The 21,625-nt window shown below is 38.7% G+C and overlaps 1 protein-coding gene across 2 annotated transcripts; it reads right to left on the bottom strand.

Moving 5' to 3' along the window:
* Window positions 1-5: 5 nt before the first annotated feature.
* On the bottom strand, window positions 6-21,050 carry map3k12 (mitogen-activated protein kinase kinase kinase 12). Of its 2 annotated transcripts, none has more exons than XM_016675740.1 (14): window positions 20,767-21,050; window positions 16,979-17,464; window positions 12,982-13,165; window positions 12,697-12,888; window positions 12,456-12,614; window positions 11,201-11,359; window positions 10,917-11,025; window positions 10,484-10,593; window positions 8,809-8,925; window positions 8,578-8,712; window positions 7,172-7,895; window positions 6,267-6,334; window positions 4,878-5,175; window positions 6-2,904 (listed from the first exon to the last, which is right to left on the bottom strand). In XM_016675740.1, exons 2-14 carry the CDS (start codon window positions 17,445-17,447, stop codon window positions 2,746-2,748), a joined length of 2,883 nt encoding a protein of 960 aa, XP_016531226.1. In that variant the 5' UTR covers window positions 17,448-17,464; window positions 20,767-21,050; the 3' UTR covers window positions 6-2,745. The 2 variants fall into 2 exon arrangements, with proteins under 2 accessions (XP_016531226.1, XP_007560897.1); XM_007560835.2 differs by having other exon boundaries at window positions 16,979-17,508.
* Between the last annotated feature and the right edge of the window lie 575 nt (window positions 21,051-21,625).

Consider the following 21,625-nt stretch of genomic DNA (forward strand, 5'->3'; position numbering starts at 1 on the left):
CATGCTTAAAGTCATTGAAAATAATTTATTTCTCATTCAGCTGTCTCACGTGACACAGCAACAGAATAAACTGCAGCTATAACATGGCCCCTTATTTTTAAAGTTCACACATTTGTTTTTAACCAATACGTTATTTACTCTTGCTCATTATATTCTGCTTTTGATATAATTTCTATGGTACTGGTACAATGTGCAATGCTGTATAAAAACAAAATAGATACTTAAACCCAACGGATACTTAGTTTTCTAGAAACCACCATGGAGAAGTGCTCTATTATTTATTCAGCTACTCCTGCAGTCGCCTTAAAGGGTCAAAGGAAAGGTTGAGGTTTCTAAGAGGCCTGCAAACATCATGAAGTCCAAGGAGGCCTTTTGGTTCATTACAAAAAACAAAGATCACCTCCTAAATTACACGTTGATTAATATTAAGATTCAACAACTGTGACTTCTTTCAATGCTTCTTTCATGGAACGTCAACATAAAGGGAAACTTTCAAACTTGGAAGTGTTTGTGCACCCTACCAAGGTGATAAGCCCTTTGCTAACCCTGTAGTTGCATGAAATAAAAAAAAGCCAAAATGTTCTATTGAGCTTTGTGTAGCTTCAGTAACAGTTCACTGGGTTCTTCATATCTTAAGAACTGACTGCACAGGATTTAATTTTAGCAACATGATCTAGTAAGGTTAAAACTAAACTTTGCCTCTTGTGAATAAGTCTGCAGGAGGTCAAAAGTGGAGAACATATGGCATTAGAAGCAGTGTGTGTTTAACTATGTTACAACTTTGCAGCTGCTTAAGACTAACTAAGGCTGTTCAACACTAAACAACTTCAGTTAGCATTAGCAGTTATTAATGTTATTAATGGTGAATTTTTACAAATGAGGTAAAATTGATTAAAAAAAAAATCTTGCTTGATCAAAATCGATTCTTTTGTGATATTGGTCAACAAGGACAAAGTGCAGTGTGGAAAAGGTTTAAGTTCTTTAGTTTGTTTCAGACTTTTGGGTCAGCAGGCCCAAAAGACTTTAGTTATCATTAGCAGCTAGCATAGTGTGCATTGTAATACATATTAGCGGCAAAGTTTTACAGGAGATAAGAATTGGTAAAAATGAAAAAGAAAAAAAAAATGGCCTTGCCTAAACAAATTAAGTTGTCAGTTGTGATATAAGTAAGGACAAGGCGCTGTAATAAAAGGTTTAAATTGTTAGTTCATTAGAACAAACAGTTAGCGTTAAGAAATGGTTCAGTTTGCATTGAAATAAACTTTAGAGCCAAATGTTTACAAGTAAAAATTGGCAAAACTTAAAAATATATGTTCCTGCTTCAACAAATCCGCTTTCGCTTGAGAATGTTATCGGCAAGGACAAAGCGCAAAATTAAAACGTTTATGGTCTTTAGTTAAAAAAATAAGAAAAATCACTTAGCATTAGCAGCTAGCACCAAGCGTTTTGCAAAATCAGTGCCAGATTTTACAAGTGAGAAAAGTTGGTGAAGTTGAAATAAAAAATAATCATTTTATCTTTATAAATGTGATGATGGTCACCAAGGACAAAGTGTAGTCGTAAGACGGTTTAGGCCTGGTTCCTCAGATCAGCAGGACCAATAAACCTAAGTCAGCATTAGCAGCTAGCACAGGTGCATTGGGATTAATAACTTTGAAAAATTGGTGGAAAAAGGAAGATATGTCTGCCCTTCCTAAAATGTTTTAAAGCAATAATATACCGTCATTTTTTTTGTAATTTAGCACACTTTGAATCAGACTTGGGGAAATCAAAAACACAAGATTCTGTGCAGACATTTTATGTTTCTATAACAACGTCAAGTTGAAAATGGTAGAGGTGCATTTTGAGTGATCCCTAAAATCTTTCTTTTTGTTGCTGATTTACTAAACCCAATAAAAACCATACGCATGTCGTTAGTTTAAAACTCAGTAAGAGTTCAGAAATAATGTATCACCTACTGAATTCCCTGTTAAAGTGTTTTTATGATGGTTTCATTTGTCGTTTTGGGTTTTTTTTTTTTTCTTTTGTGATGCCGACATTTATTAAACAAAAAGTAGATAACTAAAGTAAGACTTTCAGGATTAAAAAAGTGTAAACTTTCACAAAATAGAAAACAGACACATTCAAACCATAAATAAACCATAACCATAAACCATAAATGTAGTCATGCATTTGTTCACAGGGCTGCATACAGTTTAATCTTACATTTTATCTTACATATAAAATAAAGTTAGACATTTCTTGTGGTTCTTACTGTATATTTACATTATTTCTCATTAGTATTTGATGCATTAGAGTGTGGAGAGTCATGGATAATGCTCCCAGAGTGAGGGTTAAAGTGTTTTAAGGACTACTTTAAAGAGTGTAGTATCTTCTTGTGCATGCGTGCACATCTAATAATGGGTTTTTGCTGAACTGGCGTAGTGCCTAAGGTTAACGTGGTAACTATGTTTCCTAAAAACAACCCTACTCAACGTAAATGACATTTAACTGATGTCACAAGCTGCCAAAATACAGTATCTGATTATATTTGTCGTGTTTACGCCAAACGACCTATGTCATCTGATACAGGTTTACCCGCCAACAAACTTATGAGACACCATAAGCTGCTTGTCATTGTCTGAGTGTCGTTGTAGGTGTGGTTCTTCATGGCAACAGTAATGTACTGCACTGAGAGGTTGGTGTGCGCCTGTGATGGTTGCTCATAGTAGGGTGGCCGGAGGTCTTTGTTTTGCGCATGGTGATCTATGGAGGATGTCCTGTGTGGGGCGTCTGTGGAGACCCTTGATAGGGTTGGGATGGCGACACCCACGCTCCGGCACTGGGAGGCCGACTGGGCTCTCCGCTGCCTGACTGGTCCAGCTCGGCGCTGTCGCAGTCAGAATCATCACACAAGGCCCGGTTCTGAAGAAAAAATGAAAAGAAAAACAGTCACATCCAGGATATACGTGGAAAATGATATTCAGTTATTTGAGTTATTTTTTACAGTGGTGTGTACACTTTTTGGCTTGAAAACTATTTTTCTCATTCAAATCTTCCCAAATTATATGCTATTTTGTCTGGATTACACACAATCGGTTTATATGGATTAATTTAGCAAATTTGTTGTTGGGAGGGAACAACAAATGCTAATTTAACCCTTTCATGCATGAATTATGATCCTTTATGTCAGGATTTTTTCCAAATGTTTTTTTTGTTTTCTTAAGGCAAAAAAAATTTTTGTAAAAAAAAACAAACAAAAAACATTTTTTTATATATAATTTTTTTTTTAGGTGATCAATTGTAATTTTCTCCAAATACAACGCTGTTATTTGAAAAACACATCAGTAGTGTTGTTCTTTAGGGGTTATCTGTTGTCACAATATTTTTTTACCTGCCAGAGTCGTCTACAGTAGAAGGAGAGACCGGGTCGGTTGGCATGCTTTTTTTTTTGTCTGTCGGCCATATTGGATTTAACAATATTAATTTCTTGCACTTGCATCTGATGGCCAGTAGTTGATGGTATATTTTATGATGCATTAGTGTCCACTTCAGTGGTCTGTGCGCATTTATAACATAAAAATCCACAAGAAGAGCAAGAAAATGGCTTTTAGATACTGTCCATTGTAGTGACCACTATGCATGAAAGGGTTAAGTGAACAACTTTATCCTTTTTCTGTAAAATACTCTGTGTAATAAGTGGAAACAAGTTTGATCTGAACGCAACCTGAAGAAAATAGTATCACCTCATGCTGAATTACTGACTTCTGAATCAAGATTTTAAAGGTAACAGACTCATCCACTATGTTAAAATATTCTCCTGAGAGTAGTTGCAAAAACTCTCTAGCTTGGTGGAGTAGATATTGTTGTTTGTATGCTGAAAATAATAATAATTTTAAAAAACTCAATTATATACTTACGTTTATAAAAAGAACTAGCAATTAGAGCAAATCAAGTAGTCACTAATTTTATCTTAATATAATCCCAGTTAAATCTACATTTTTTTTTTTAAAATTAATCAAGTCAAATCATTGCTGTTCTCTTCTGCCAAAAATATGACGATGCAGTAATTTAAATTTTAAGTACGTACCGCTATTTTCAAGTACATCTGTGCTACAGTAAAGTTTCCAGTTTAAGTTATTTCAACATTAGAATCAGACTAAGTCAACTTAATGTGCAAAAGAAACAGACGTACATTTTGCTGCATTATGACCACCTCAGGAGTTTTATTTGGTCCAGTAAATAATATTCTTTCTCCTGAGCCAACCCAGTGTAGCTCTGTTCATAGGTTCATGAATGTAGACGGGAGTTTTGATTTGGCATTCTTTCTTATAAGATCTTTAAATCATGGGACTGTTTTATAACTTAATCTTGTTTTAAACTTCTCCAAAACCTTCACCATAACCTGTCTGTTCACTAATGTTCTCTAAAAACCAAGTGGACCTCCTCAGAAAATATGGATTTAAAATATGTTATTTTTTTTTAGTTTTGGCAGTTGGTTGCAGTGGATTTTTTTGTGAAGAACACATATATATATAATTTACTCCTTTCAAAGTCTTTAAATTATTTGTGACTTTTCTGTTGATCTGTCGTATAAAACAAAATTAAATTTTTGGGTTGTTTTGCTGTAACATAAAATAACAGGTGCCAATGAGATTCTTACATCTAATTTTAGCAACATATAGTTTTTTTCTTTGTTTTTTTTTTGTTTTTTTTTGTAACATAAAATAACAGGTGCCAATGAGATTCTTACATCTAATTTTAGCAACATATAGTTTTTTTCTTTGTTTTGTTTTGTTTTTTTGGGGGTTTTTTTGAGTTAGTCGTGTTGCTCTTTTCTCTTTCCTGAAAGCACAACACTAACTGACACATGCAAACCTCTGTGGAGTTTCCTTTACCTCATTAGGATTCTGCCCGGTGTCCAGCTGAGCTTTGCTCTGGCCCGGAGCGCCATCCCTTTCCGACAGGCCGTCAGACGCCTGTGCAGGATCGGTGTTGTCTGCCGGGATCTCTGACCCCTGGGAGAGGAGGTCATCGCTGCGGTCATCCAACCTGTCGTCCGTGTTCGTGCTGACGACGTCGGGCGTGCCACTGTGAGAGTGGTCAGTGGTGTGGCCCTCCTCGCCGTCTGACACCGAGAGGTTTTCTGAGCTGAAGGTGGAAACCGACTGGCACTTGGTGATGCTGGTCGGACGGCTAGAGAGACAAATAAATAATTTTTTTTTTTTAAATCCTAAGATTTAATAGATTCTTGTTTCTGAAAACCTAAAAATATGACAATCTGTCTAAAGCACAACACTGAGATTAGATCAATATTTACTTATTTATTTTATATTTAATAAAATGTAATATTCTATCAAAGTATATTGACTCAGTATTATTTAGTAGTGTGGCAGATTTACTGTATTTATTGTAACAATAGAGAAAATCAAGTTGGTGATTAAAATCCATCCAGCTGCTTCTGCCCAAAATTACAAATGGCGACAGAAAGAGCTGTCAGTTACTGGTTGCTACGGTAACCACCAACGAACTTACGTAGCAATAAATGTCAGGGGAAAACGAGTTTTTGACAAAACAAAACTAACTCAAAGAATAAATAAACCGATTTCGACAAACTTCACATCTGTAACGTTCATAAAATAAAACCCTGTTACATATACACTGCATGTTCTGTGTTTAGAGATGTATCTATATGCACGCTTAGCTGTTTATGATATAGCAAATTGACGTTTGAGACAAAGGGTAGATTATAAAATACTTTTTTTTTCTTCCACTTACAACTTTTCACTCAAAACTTTTGCTTATATGTAACATGGTAATGTTAAACTGTAATTTGAGAGTGTCAAACTCACTTTCATTTTGGGTCATATAAAGATCCTGAATGTCCTCAAAGGGCTCTGTGTGGTAAGATGTATTGATAAAACCTATAAACAAACTGTTGAAATACTACTAAATTGTTGTCTCTGGATAAAATGAGTACTTCCTGAAAGCAGTATACAGATAAAAGCTTCTTTGATTTTATTGATTAAATAATATCCAGGCACACAACTATTTCTTTTTTTGTGGCCCTCTACAGTCTAGAAGGCCTCATAAGAAGCTACGGCAGGTCTGATTTGGCCCACGGGCCTTGAGTTTGACACATGTGCTGCAAATGAATGAAATAAACAAATAAATTAATTAAAACCTGGGAAAATTATTCGTATTTCTATTAATAAATCCGTGACTTGTCAGAGATGGAGTGTGGCTTGAGGGAATTTTCCAGTGACGAAGGACAGCAAGTTACTCACCGTCTCCGTGGCAACTCAACCTCACTGTCAACTTCACCCTCCTCCTCTTCGGATGACACCCCACGCCTCTGTAGGAAAAACCAGAAAAATGTGCAAATCAGAAAACGCTCAGAAGGCATTCGGTGCCGTTTGTAAAGTGACACAGTAAAAAATGAACAGCAATGATTTGGTTTAATTATAGAGAACTAACTAAATATTTATCTTCCAATTTTATTTCCAAATTAAACATTTCATTTTCAAACTAAATGTTTAAGTTGCTAGCTAAATATTTACCTAGTAACTAACAGCTCCAAATTACGTATTTATTTGATAACTAAATATTCAGTTTGCAAACTAAATATTTAGCTCCAAATTAAATATTGGAACGCTGACATTTATGAATGTGTAAATAATATGATGAAAACATGACTTTGAAATTTGAACACAGAATTTTTTGTAATGAAATTATTAGGACTGTGACAACAACAAATGTTTCTTGAGGATAAATTGTCCCAGAAATTATTGCGATAAATGATAATATTGTTGTTTTGAGACCATTTTCAAATGACATAATGGTGATGATGTAGTAATAATGCAAGAACACATTCTCAAAGCTCAATGCTTTGGAACTGGAAGAGATTTTAAATATCCAAAATAAATACACAAAACAACAGAAATAACAAATAAAATGAATTATGAAGTCAAAATAGTCTGTCAAAGAAAGGACTGAAGTCTTTTTTCATCCAACTTTTGGTAGAAAGAGAAAAATGATAAATCTTGCAAATCTTATCTTAATCTATCAAGGGATTAATTTATTTATTGTGTATTGAGACTGGCCTAGAAATGATTGTTGTTTATTTTTACTTTACAAACAGCGTCCCATAATAGGCCTGCTGAGGAACCTGAACATTTAGTCAGACCTCTACCTGCTTGCGTGTGATAGCTGCCCTGTACAAAATGGCTGAAGGTGTCAGGTGCTGAGTCCCGATCCCCCCGGAAGCCCCCCGAGGTATCCTCACGGCGCTGGCTCCTTCATCCTTGTCGTCGCCGTCATGAGGAAGACGAGGAGATCCCAGCGATCCTCTTCCAGCTGCCCCTCTCCCACATGGCGAATCTGGGCTGCTGGAGAACGGGAACGACGCGGCGTCCTCGCTGGGAGTGTCGCTGCGTGGAGGCGTTTCTGTGAGGTCATCCAGGCCCCCAACCCCGCCCTCTGACCCCCCTAACCCAGCTGAGGCGCTGAGGCTGCCCCCTCTCTCCAGTCCGCTGGCCGTGGGCTCCCTTTTCCTCTGGCCCTCCGCCTCCAGTGTGGTGCAGATGAGGTCTGGGCTGGAGGAGGACAGCTGCCTCTGCTGCTGCTCGTGGCTGAGACCTCGCAGGGCCGCCGCCGGCTCCAGGAGCTGCTTGGGGTTGTTGGTGGTGGCGGCGTTGTTAGCCTGCGCTGACGTCTCCCTGTTGGAGGAGGACTGGTTTGCTTTGAGACCAGCTAGATCCCCGCTGCTGCCCTTACCGGACTTGCGATGGCGGGTTTTTACTCTCCGACACCGGCTGGGAGAAGTGGAGCTCCTGTTGGGGCAGGCGGGGATCGTGACTTGCATCACAGAGGAATCCATTTTGGGAAGGATTACCTCAGACTTCAGGATGTCTGGTCTAAAAAGGGGAAAGAGAATCGTCAGCAGTTTCCCTCTGTCAGCCACATGAATATTTATTCTTTTCAAAATAGGGCTGGACAATATGGCTGAAAAGTATCATTATATCAGCATTTCGTATCAGTCAGTATCAATTATTATTGATTAGTTTTGTATTTAAATAAGTGAAATATTGACAAATAGTGACGTAACCTTACCTGATTTATAAGCTGGTGTGTTAGGGCTATTTTAGATAGGAAAAAAGGAGAACATTTCTGACAAAAAACAAGGAAATTTTAGGGCTTGAAAAGTCAAATATTGGCTAGAAAAAACTCAGAATTTTTTAGATGAATCTCATAGATTTTCTTAAAAAAAAAACTGAGTTTGAAAAGTCAAAAATTTGCTAGAATAAAACTGGAAAATTTTGAGATTAACACCAGAACTTTTCTAACAAAAGTTAAAAAAAAAAATAGCTCGAAGAAACTCCTTCGAATCATCACATCATTCCTGGTTCTGCCTACATCCCCCAGAATGCAGTGCAGTTCTGGATCTGAATATGAATTACTGAAACTTTCATCAGTCGTATCATCTATTGATAATGATCATGTGTCCATTGTGATATATATTGTTATTGACTTATTGTCCAGCCCTATTTCAGAACTACTCTGTTGTCAAATGCAGGCAGAAGCAGAGAAACGTCGCACCTCTTTCCGGAGGGCAGTTTCTGTGGGACATTTCTTTTTTTGATGAGCTTGTCCATGGAGTTGGAAGAGCTGCTCTGTCGCGAGCTGTGGTGCTTGAACAAACCCGGATACTTTTTATCCAAAGACTGCTCTCTCCTGAAAGGAAATGATCAATTCAAACCAAAATACCCGAGGCATATTATTTTTTAACATCAATGGTATTTAAACATGCTTCAATAAATGTATTTGTACTTCTGCAATTCTTTCTCTTTAAGCTCCAGCTGCAGCATCACAGCACTGAGCTCCATGTAAAGGTTATTGGCCCTCTCCAGTTTCCTCTCATAGTGTTCACGAATGTCCAAAGCATGCCTGAAAAAAAGGAAGAAGTGGTTCTTGTCATTGTGAATCTACATGAGAGAATCCAGACCCTCTTCAACAGACGTGCACTCAAGGCACTTATACCATCTGCAGGGACAGACAAAGGAAGGGCATCAAAAAGTGGTGAACGGAGAAAAATGGCTTCATGCAAAAAATATCCACTTCCTTGATTTATTTATTTTTTGACAACTTGTCAAATTACTATCCAAAAATGCATTTTATTATTTTACAAATAAAAATCTGAAAAGAGTAACGTGCTTTTCTAGACTATTTTTTCAAGAAAACATTAAATTAATACTTACATTAGGTAATGTAATACAAACTGTATGTTGGAACGGCACTTTCATTATTAATTTGTGTTGACAGTAAAGTCACTACCTCCAAAAGGCTGAGTGAGCTCAGCAGATAGAAAATAACATTAGAACAACAAAGCTTTCTACAAGAAAAGCTCTTCTTCTTCTTCTTCTTCTTCTTCTTCTTCTTCTTCTTCTTCTTCACAACTTTGTTCGCTAATATTGTCTAACAAACATCTGAGACTTTCACAAAACAGCTGGATTGATACTGAGATTAAAATGCACACAGGTGGATGCTATTTATTAAGTGAGTGACTTGCTCAGATGTCTGATTGCTCTTGATTTTATACCTCAAAGGTACAATTAGAAAGAGGGATGGATATACAAATGCATGATTCACTTTTTTGATTGTTTAAAAAAGGAAATATAGACATATTTCCGTTTTTCTTTCACTTTAGGTCTGAAAGAATTAATCGGATTGTCATGAATCAATTATTGAAATAATCATCAACTAATTTAGTAATCAATGAATCATTAACTGGAGTATGTAGACTAAAAAAAGGGTAATTTGCTGAAAAAAAAATAACATACTCAGAGCAGTAATTAAGCCGAAGGTTTACAAATATTACACATTTTGGAGTTAAGATTTTAAAAAAAAACTTTGTCTGTAAAAATGTTCTATCCAGAACTCCTTTAGCTTTACCTGATTCAAATTCTTTAAAAAAAATCAAATAAAATCTCCTATTAAACACCTTCTGTGTTATTAATCAGTTAATCCAAAAAATAATTAAGAGATTAGTCCTACACCGCATTGATGTTTAGTCAAGCAGAAAGGACTGAGCTTTTCACATGTTGATGTTTGATGCATTTTTAGCTGCAGATGCATTTTATTATTTTATTTTATTATTATACTTATTGCATTTTAAGCAATAAAGTGTATACTTTCTTATTTAATAAAGGAATTGATTAGAAATTTGATTTATTCTAACACTTCATAAAAAGGTTTAAGTGGTTAAATTATTTCTTTTTCATCTGATTAATTGTCAGAATAATCGAATTACTAAAATAATAATTCATTGCAGGTCTACTTTGTAACCATGCACTACCTTCAGGTTGTCTATCATGTAAGTCTGAAGTTTGCAGGCGTAACGTAACAAAGGGTGCAAAAGTTCACAGGACTGTACATTTACATATATATTTTGGCGGAGTATGAGCTCTTAAGATAAAATCTATGAATATACATGAGACAAACAAACCTGAGCTCCTCCCTGCGGCGGTTAATCAGTTCCTCGTCGAGCCGATGAAGACAAGTGCCCTCGGATTTAATCTTCTCAAAGTGCTGTTTCACCTCCTCTCTCCATTCAGCCTGATGAGAGCACATTTCTGTTCACCAACTCTGCACCGCTCACACTGCCTCTCTTGTGTGGCATTTCATTTAACTGATTACTTTGTGAGTGTGTGTGTGTGTGTGTGTCTGCTTGTGTACATCAACATGCAGTGGTATGTACAAATTATCGAGTATTTTGCAGTCAACCAAAACAATAAACTGTTCATTTGAAACATTAAAAGTCCAAAATTGATACTACATACATCCTTGTAATCAGTCTGTGTAAACTTTTGCCTGGAGAAGTACATGAATGCACACTAAAATCAATAAAAAGCAGATAATAAAAATGAAAGCAGCCATACCTGAGACCTAAAGTACGTTTCCTGTGGGGTGGAGAGAACATCAGCTGAGGCTATATCCAGATGAAGGAGGATCTGTCGGAAAGAGGGCCTATTTCTGGGCTTACAGTTCCTGCACACCCAAAACAGGAAACACAGCTGTGTACACGGCCCATGCACAGTAAAATCAATAAAGTCCTTAAAACTGCACACTAACACCTCCCTGTACAGCCACTCTCAGAGCCTGGCTCCACAGCCCTCATCATTAAAATCATCTGCACTGCTATTCATATCCAGGCTGTGCTCACCAGCACTGTCTGAGGAGGATCTTGAAGCCGTCAGGGCAGCTCTCAGGGACAGGCAGCTGCAGGCTGTTGTTTCCCACGCCCCAGATGATGGCAGAAGAGTCAACATCTTTGTAGGGAATCTCCCCAGTTAGCATCTCCCACAGCACCACTCCGAAGGACCTTTAAGTTGAACCGAGACATAAGTGTTTTTACAGAAAGCACAAGACAGTTTAGGTAGTGAGAGTTAAAAAATAATCAAGCTTGTCTGCCTTCTCCCTGTGGACTTGGTGTCATCTACGCTAATACTCTGCTCCATCAGAACCAACCAATCAATGCTCATGTACATGCTGCTCGCACCCTCCGTCTTGCTCTCTGCTATGCTACAGCAGAGGCTGCCACAGCTGCTCAGGCTAGTTAGCATGGCCACAGAAGATGCCATATAAACAATTTTCCTGTTGTTTCTCTACCATTAGCAGATAAACATTGAGCAGCATGTACACAAGCTTTACTGACATCGCTAAGACCCTCCTCCTGGCTCTGATTGGTTGTTTTTGACATTTCTTCAGAGGGCAATAGTAGCCCTGGGAGGAGGTGAAGAAGCTCACACTTTTCAGAAATGATCGGTCTCATATTAATGACAAAATGCTAATTTTAACAAATATGTCAAAAGCATATTTTTGTAAAAGTTATCGCTGTGGCTAGGGGATATGCCTTAAAAACCTATTATGATATAAGCATTTAATATCAGTCAGTATTGATAATTGTTGATATAAATAATGATTAGTTTTTTTGTTTTAAATATCTGAAATACTCCAACTGGTGGAGTGACCTTTCCTGATTTATCCACAGTTTTCATTCCACAATGTTGTTGTGTTTTTTTTTTTTTAAGCAGTTATGAGGCACGGTGGCAAAACTTGAAACCGCTGCTGCGGCATGTTACTCAACACCTTGTTGCTAGGTAACTAAGGAATAAGTGAGTTGCTAGGTAACCACAGAGTGAGTTATGTAGTTGATTCCACCAACCTTGCTAAGCTAGCTGTGAGAGGTTGAGCGGCTAAAGCCTTTCCTCTGCCTACATCCCCCATGATGCTGTGCGGTTCTGGATCAGAGTTCAGTAAATTTTCTATATGTTGAATATCAGACATATTATCCATTGATACTGATTATGTGTATCAGGATATTGTTATTGATTTGTTGTCCAGCCCTAACTACAGCGTTACACTGCTGCAATAATTAATAATAAAAAAAGAACAAGTAAAAAGTTCACCATTCGTACCAAATATCCACTTTTTCTGACACTGGTTCGTTCCGAATGACTTCAGGAGCCATCCAGGCTACAGTGCCGGCGAATGACATCTTGGTGCTCTTGTCACTGAGCTCCTTCGAGGTGCCAAAGTCAGAAATCTTCACCATGTCATCATGTGTGATCAGCATGCTAAAAACGACACGGAAACAATCAGCTGTGAGACGTTCTCCCAAAAAGACATTTTCTTCAGGCTGATGGATCCCAGTCTTACTTCGGAGATTTGAGGTCTCGGTGGATGATTTTGTGGAGGTGTAAGTAGTTCATGCCGCCTGCGATGCCCATGGACCAGTCAACCAGGAGGGAGGGGGTGATTTTACGGCCCGCTCTCAGCACCTCATACAGCTGGCCTTGAGCACAGTACTCCATCAGGATACAATAACACGGAGCCTGGGTGCACACACCTCTGGAAGGAAGAAGGTCATTCAGATAGTAAAGAAAAGGGAAGAACAATCAGGGGGAGATGACTGAAAGGTTGTCACAGCGACGGCTTCCTCACTTGAAAGTGATGATATTTGGGTGCTTGAGTTTGCGCAGGTGTTTGATCTCGGTCTCTTTTATGTCCCGCACTTTCTTTACAGCCACTTCTTCTCCGTGCAGCTTCCCGAGGAAGACGGCCCCCTGTGCCCCGCTGCCCACCCACTGCAGGTCAGAAATTTCCTCAAAAGGAACCTCCCAGGACTCTAAACACCAACCAGCGAAAACGCAAACTCAGAATTAAACATGAAACTGTATAATGATCTACAGAATATCAGTATTTTGTGGTAATTAGTAGTTCGTTAGAAAAGAAGTCATAAAACGGGAGCTTTTTCAGATTTTATCACTATACAACCTCAAATTTAATCGCGTTTTATTGGTGTTTCATGTAATAGATCACAGCAAAGTTGCCAAGACTTACAAGAGTCAAGGTGTAACATTATTTTAAAAATAATGTGTCTTTAACCTCCTTTTTTTTGTTATCCCTAAATTAATTGCTGTGCATCTTAAAGGTTATTTTAATTATATTAAATCTCAGTATAAATGCACCTATTCTATCAGTAGTTTGTTAGAGAGCATTAGTAAACAAATAATATCCTGAAGATCAATGAAACCACTGGATAAGTGATCCACAAATTTAAAAAGTATGGCAAGCAGAACCCATAGTGACTCTGGAAGAGATGCAGATAATCTGTTGACAGGACAAGGATTATTTATCCACTCAAAAAATATGGGCTTTATCAGAGAGTGGTTAAAATAAAGTCATTTTGAAAAGAAAAAACATAAAATCCTCCACTTACAAGAAGTCCCATGTGGGAAAAGATCAAATAATACCTAAATTGAGGTGTCTGGTTTACATGCAAAACACTTAACTATATGAAATTAACACAGGAGATCGCACTTAACACACCATCCCCATGGTGACACACGGTGTGATCATACTGGATCACATCAAACATACAGCAAGAGCTACAGAGAAGTGGTTTATATCAAGACATATTCACGTGTCAGAATGACTTAGTCAGTGTCCAGATTGAAATTCAATTGAGAATTTGTGCTTTGCAAAGTACATTTGTACTTTTGGCTCCACCAGATGTGCAAATCTGGTGGAGCCAAACCCTAAAAGGCTGCAGCTGTGACTGTAGTGAAAGGTGCTTATGAAAGGTAATGGCTCAGGCTGGCTCTATATGTGCAGCACCTCACTTTTGGGGAGTTTTTCTTTTTTTTTAGAAAATCGTGAAAACCGCGAGTCATCTTCCTTTCACTTTACAATAATGCACTTCCTGTCTGATGCAATCCCAGTAAACTACAGTGAAGCAAAATGGAAGCAAAATGACAAAATGTAAAAAGGGGTCTGAACCCTTTTGCAAGGCACTGATAGATAAGGTGAACTTGCGAGCATGTAGGAGTTGGAGAGCGTTAGCAAATACCAGGCCTGTGTTTGTATCAGAAGGACAATCACCAACAACTTCAATGGTCTAACAAGAGGCTCATCAGCACTTTATCAAGCAAACCATTGCATTCGCGTCCATAGATAAGAAAAACACAGAGGAAAGAAACCCACCAATCCACTCATAGTTTAATCTGTCTGTCGTCTGTCAAACTGACATTGCTTAAATGGCTGTGAAGGCTTGGTCGCTAAAGACAGACAAGCCTGGGAGAGTAAAAGAGACACACAAATCAATTCTTCATGATGTCCACTGAAGGGTTGAGATCTCTTGGGAGCAGCAGCTGCGGAGGATGATGATGCACAGGATGCCCTCCCCCCACCCCCACCCGTTTCCCTCTCCCCACCTGACCAGCTGTGACGTTCACTGAACTGGGCTGACGGTACTGAAAACACAGACACGCTGCCAGATGGACGAGGTAACACTCAGTAAGCACCGAAAGTAATGAGTAATGTTAGTTTTCTAATAGAATAAATATAATAAAGTGGTGTTCTAATTATAGCTTCAGATTCAGTGGCTTGGATTTATCTTCTTCTGCCACGTTTTGCTTTATCTCCACTACATTTCAGGGCTTCAGACGTAACAGCAGTGGTACATTTTTAAAAATATATAAAATAGTTGAATGTATAAAACAGTAACTAGTCTTCTTGCTGCTTAATTTAATTGTGTGAGCTCCAGCTCATTTAAATGACAACTGCTAACAATCTTTATGTTCGTCTACAGAGGTGGAGATTTAAATTGCGTACTTTATTTATTCCGTCTACACATTACATGTTCAATTTCAGAGTGGTAGTGCACACAAATACATCAAATTTGGACTTTACTGAGACATCTTTGAGGTCTAACAATGTGGGTAGGCTTAAAAAATCTCTAAGAGCTTTGAAAAGATATTTGCTACCTCAGAGATTTCTTCTGTTTTTACTTTAGGTCATAATTTAATATCTCATATAATCAAATAAGTTTTAATACCAGACAAATATGACTTAATTAAGCCCTTTTCAAATCATGGTTTAATTTGTTAAAGAGGAAAATAAGTCGGTATAGAGCAGTAGTTGCCCCCTAAACTTAATGAATCAGTTTCTCATAACCATCAGGGAGTCGTTTACGTCGCTGGCGAGGAACTCTGGCCTCCGCTCCAAAACTTCTAAAAGTCGCTGTTTGACTTAGCTCTATTGATGGGTTTTATGCACGAATGGTTGCTTAAAGTAATGGGTCCAGACTTTGACTAGGCCGTACATTTTTGAGCCAAAGGGTGGTGGACTTGCTTTGGATCATCGTACTGTTGCAGAACCTATAATTATAAAGTCACAAACTGATGGACAGACTTCATACAGCTAAAGAGTAAAATTCATCGTTTCATAGTGAGTTGTCCAGGTCCTGGAACAGTACAGCAGACCCAGAGCATCACACTCCCACTGCTATGTTTGACTGTCAGCATAATGAACTTTGTCTGAAATGCTTTGTTAAGTTTGGGAACAATTTTCACTTTTTCTAATTCAGCCAGCTCAATCAGGAGGATTTGTTGTAAATGTAACCAGTTTGGATCTCTCCTGTGGAGGATATTTTTTCCCCTTTTCTTTCTAGATGTTAGCATGAACTCTGCCCTTGACTGAAAAAACACCTGCAGTGTTTTAGATGTTGTCTGGGTTCTTTCTGATCTCCTGGATGAGTCATTCATGAGTTATTTTGGTAGGTCGGCCACACCTGGGAAGGTTCACCGCCGGTCCATATTTTCTCCATGTTTGGATAAAGCCTTAGAAATGTCTCTGTACAACTATTTTGACTGATAGATATCAGTTTGTTGTTGAATTATTTAAGGTAGAGCTGCTTGATTGTGACGGATTTGTCCTATTTTAAGGATTTCTTACATTTTTAGATCTGCCAGCTATCAGGTTTGTGTGTAGAGAGCGAAATTGAAGTGAAGAATTAGAACAATCAAAGTTAATTCATGAAAACAGGAAAAATTTCGTGGCACTTTTTGATTGTTTGTAGGATCTCAACAAGAGTTAGGATTGAACAGAAACTTTTTTTTGCTAATTTGAAACGTAATTAATCTCTAAAGTAATCCAGAATCAGTCAGTACTTTAGGTATTGGCTAATGTGTTTAACCTTGACCTGCCTTTTCATTCATTTGAATTATTATGCGTTCATAAAAGAATGTAAAACCAGCTGGTGTGAATTCACCCTTAGATTTCTTTGTTTTTGTTTGTTTTTACTTAGCTAAATAAATCTCATATGTATTAACAATAAATTTTGTTTGATTACCCAAATTTTCAGTGCCAAATGATTTATCTATTAGTCCTTCCACTTTGGTTGAAATGTAATCATTCTAGATATGATGGTAAATATGTCTACTCCTGATAAATATACAGTATATACATATTAGACATGTCCAAAGGCAAGAAAATTATTCAGACTTCGGATTGATCTTTGGATAACGAGGCTGATTCTGATAGTTATTGATGTAGTTTGTTGTAGTTTCTTCATCCTGCAGCTGAATTTAATGCACAGCACAACAAAATAACGTCTAATAACAAACACAGAGGCTGACAGAGAACAAGCGAGTCGTACCTTCCTGGTTATGTTTGTGTTCAGTGGAGTAGGCTTTTCCAATCATGGTCCAGACTGGTTTCAGGCAGCCAAATAGTCCCTCCAAAAATCCTCCACTGCCTGACTGGAGCCTATTGTTCTCCGACTGGCTCCGGACGGCTCCGGCCTCCGGACTGTGGCCCGCCTCGGCCCCGCCGCTGCCGCCACACTGACAGGCCTCATGTTCATGGAGTTTTAGCACGCTGTTGTCGAAGTGGGCTGTGCATCCATCGCTGGGGCTCGGGCTGCTGCCGCCTGGCGCCCCGTGCACGGTGGGTTCAATGGACAGTACGTTACGAAGCACACACTGTGTGGGGGTCAGGTCCGTCTCGGGGGTGCAGGCAGGGGTGTCTCCATCGAGTCTCCGATAGGGGGGTTCTGAGATGGGGGTGCTGAAGCCTGACAGGGAAGGGGAAGGGGCGCGGGGCTCATGGATACAGGTCCCACTCATCAGGGGTTTCCCCAACACTGCAGGTTAGGGAGGATGGAGGAGGAAGAGGTGAGAAAAAAGCCTAGAGGGGAAAAACAAACACATCAGAATGTGCTTTTTGGCTTATCTAGTTGTTCTCTCCAGAAAATTGCTGTTCAAGATCACAAAAATATCTATCCACTAGAGATTTGTTGTTGTTTTTTACCCACTAATAAATAACACTACTGGATAATGAAGTATAGATTTCCACTGCAGGATTTCACAAAGAATATACTTTTTCTTAAAATGTGCATTGAAAGAAAAACAACTCCTTTTGCTTGGTGTGTATTTGTGTTGCTGACATCACAAGAAGCACAAGATCTGAGCTTTTCAGCTGGCATGGTAAACATTTTGGCAGACAAACAACTTTTCACAGATTCTGAAACAGATTCTCCAGTATTTAAGTTCTGCTTCAGTTGCAAGAGGTTCAACCTTATATGTTTGTGGCAGAATTTGACACTAATGACTCCCAATAAAGTACACTGTCTTCAAGACTAACTGGTGCAAATCTGTTGTTTAGCTTATCTGTTTGGTACTAACCCCTCAACATGATCCCCTCATACACATTTTTGATCAATAAACATATAAAATATTACGCAGTATATGTTGAAATGTGGCCAAAACATGAAATATGATTGAAAAGGAAAGCAAAACCTCTACAGCCAGTGTATTTATTTAGAATAATTTCAGTACAGGTCCTATAGGCCAACATGTTTTTCTTTGCTAATTTAAAGATGATTGGTTAACTTTAACTAGCAATAAAACAGACTTAAACTAACATTCAGTGAAAAGTCTGTCATTTTCACTGAAGCAGTTCTCAAGAAAATACTGCTTGGACCTGAAAAGCGTCTCAGTTAACCAGATAAAGCATGTTTTTTTTTTTTTAACAATCTGGAATGAAACGACTCCCAGAACTCCACTGACAATGATTTCTGTTCTAGTCCTGTCGGATTCTCTCTGCAAACACTTACACATATTTCACCATTTCCAATTTTTTCCCCAACAAAAAAACATAAATTACAAATAAAATAAAAAAAAATATCCATTGCATTGCGTCTTGTGATGTAACGTAGAAGCTTGTTAGTGGAAAGATAAATAAAATTTTGACAAAATAAGTATTTACAACTAAACTAAAAAAAAAATTAAAATTAATCTGAGCATCCCATCATGTTATACAAATGAGAAACTACATATAAAGTAACTTACAGAACAGTCCAGCGGCTTTACATTTTTGGAGCTGTCCGGTGCTGAATTGACTGCCTTTACACATATCTGTTGAAGCTGACACTAACTTTTCTTCCTGAAAATATTAAATTATTGGCCTGAGCACAACCAAATTTTGGCAGAATAAACAAAACATGAGGCCAAGATTATGAATGAAACACATCTGAATTGTTAATATTTAGCAGTAAAATTTCAGAATGAGGAATTTCACTAAAATGTGGGAAAACAACAAAACTAAATGTTTGAAATTTGTTTTTTTTAGAATGGTTTGTTTTAAATTTAATTACAAAACATATAGTTACAGATATACAAAACATCTATGAAATGATAATCTAAAGGTAACAAACTATATTTAAAGTGAGTTACTGAAATGTTGAAGTGTCCAGAGCTGGAAAAAAACTGGCATCCTCACTATGAGTGTCTTGTAAAATTTTCACTGACTTTACTTCCCTAAATCATTCAACATAAAAAAAAGTATTCACAACTATTTAACTTTTTCACATTTTGTCAGATTATAACCTCAATGTTCCGTGTATTTTCTGGCATTTTTACAACAAAATAAAGTGTGTAACTGTGAAGGGAAAAAAAGGGAGACACGGTTTGGATTTTTAAAACAAATAAAAACACGTGGTGTGTAAAATCCACCATCCGAAAATGGAGCTTGGGTTGGCAACTGCAAGCCAACCCAGACATGACCATCCAATAAAACAAGCTCCTATGGGGCTCATGGTAACTCTGGAGGAGCTGGAGAGATCCACAGCTCAGGGTGGAGAATCTACTGAATACCTTTTGATTGTGTCTGTATGAAAGAGTGGCAGGTTGCTTTTAAAAATGCCATTAGAAGTTGTGCTTGCCATTAGCCCTGTAAGAAACACAGCCAACGTGGAAGAAGTGACTCTGGTTCCATGAGACCTAATGTAACTTTTTGGCAAACATACAAATGCAGTGTGTGTGTGTGTTACTGAAAATAATAAGTCTGAAAACACCATTACTTTGTGGAAACAAGGTGTTGGTAGCATCATGCTGTGTGCTGCAACAAACAATGACCCAGTTCATACAGCTGGAGCTGAAACTGAACGGTTCAGATGTGTTAGAAGTCAAGTCCAGACTTAAATTCAGTTTGGAAGCTGTGGCAAAAAAAAAAAAGGTCCATTGCATCAAATCTACATAAAACCACTGAAGTGTTTGTTTGTAGCATGAAAAATACGTGAAATGTTTAAGGGGCATAGTCACTTTTTCAAGGCAATGTAGCGAATCCTCATGTCTGTCTGTGAATGGGAAACCAGGACGGCCCAGAGGAGTCATCGCCAGAGGAAATGGGCTTTATGAATGAACCCACCAGTGGACGTGGAGGTTCTTACACTCTTCAACACACCTGCTGGTCACCTGCCCTTTCAAACTGCATCAGTGTGTGACAGCCCTGACCAAGAGTAATGCACCCCAGTGAAGACCCATTGTGTGCGCTGGAGAATTGCATAACCACCACAGTGCGTATGTATGAGCCGCGCATTGGCGGGGAAAGGCATGTGTGAGAGCGAAAGCACATGTAGCAGAAAGCACATACCGTCCAACAGCTCGGCGCCTTCTACTGCACCACTTGCATGAGAGTGAAATGAGAGCGCGAAAACAAATGTGTCGGGTAATAAACATCCAACGGGCCTGTGCGAGGCGGGAGTACACGCGCGCACACACGCACACGCACGCACTCACGCAGGAAGATCAATCTTTAAATAACCGAGGATGTGATGATGACACTCAACAGCATCATAGCCGACGTGCATGAATTGCGAGCCTACTATGGTCCATGCCAAGTGAGACTGCCGCAGCGACTGTATACGCGGACCCAGCGTTGGCACCAACACTCTCCATATATTTCGCAATGTGCGCTTTCTGTGTGCACAAGTATGATGTTTGTAGCCCTCATCGACCATCAGTCGCTTCTTGGAGGCATCAGTTCTGTTGGTGCAGTGTGAGCGGCGTGAAGCCACCGCACCGTTAAAAACCTGCCTAAACCGTCCCCGTGATGCCGATTACTCATTCAATCGGCATTTAACCGGATGGCATGACATTCCCATACCTTTCTTGCCTTGGTTGATGTCGCGTTGTCAAGTGAGAGGGTGGGCTCGGCTTTGTATTTGTCCGCCTCAGTGAGCTGGTTGTTGTTTTCCTCCGTTCCGGGCAAGCCTCTCCGGTTCCCAGCGACTATTTTCCACGAGTTGTTCCACGTTACTGGGACGGATCCCAGCGGGTAAACGGTGTTATCAATAACCGGGGACCCATGCAACGTGAGGCGCGCTGGGTTTTTTAGGGGGGAGGAAGGGGGTGGGGAGGGAGCTGTCTCCTTCCCAGTGCTGAATTGACGTCACGGAAGTTAGACCTGGGCCGCAAGGGGGCGTCGGGAGCCAAAACACAAAAGAGTCCGTACAGGGATTTATTTTTCTTTTATTTCACCCGCAAAATGTGACAAATAGTCATCATTCCCTCCATTGATTTTTTTTATCCTTGAGCTTCAGCTGATGGTTCGAGGTTAGGAACATGCGCACTGAAGCTGCTGCCGCTTTTGTAGCTGCTGATGTGCCCTCCAGCAAGACACACTTTAAACTCCCTGCCGGCCACAGAGATGCTGGTGCTCCACCAATTATAATTTCTGCCTCCATCGATGAGGAGGAAAACTGCATCATTATCTCCATGTAAATAAGATGGACAAATACTTGAGATGAAGACAACTTTTAACAATGCCACAACAGCAAAATTATAAAAATCTACAAAAGAAGACAGTGATTCTACTCAGCTCAAAAAACATTCTACATGAAGAATTCAACAAAAACAAAAATAAAAGAAAGAAAGCTAAAAACAAAACTACACGCACCCAGCAAAATATAATTAGAAAAATCAAAAAGTAAAAAAATTGATTAGATTTTTAATATATGATTATA

This window comes from Poecilia formosa, unplaced genomic scaffold (assembly GCF_000485575.1).
Source record: "Poecilia formosa unplaced genomic scaffold, Poecilia_formosa-5.1.2 Scaffold120, whole genome shotgun sequence".
In the NCBI taxonomy this organism is placed as follows: domain Eukaryota; kingdom Metazoa; phylum Chordata; class Actinopteri; order Cyprinodontiformes; family Poeciliidae; genus Poecilia; species Poecilia formosa.

What these genes read in the sequence shown, in the direction of transcription:
- map3k12 (XM_016675740.1), bottom strand. Translation starts at nt 17,447, where the DNA reads ATGAGTGGGACCTGTATCCATGAGCCCCGCGCCCCTTCCCCTTCCCTG. An exon ending in CCAAATATCATCACTTTCAA is followed by an intron (nt 12,889 to 12,981) that starts GTGAGGAAGCCG and finishes TCTTCCTTCCAG; the next exon opens with AGGTGTGTGCACCCAGGCTC. An exon ending in CCGGGCAGAATCCTAATGAG is followed by an intron (nt 2,905 to 4,877) that starts GTAAAGGAAACT and finishes TTTTTTCTTCAG; the next exon opens with AACCGGGCCTTGTGTGATGA.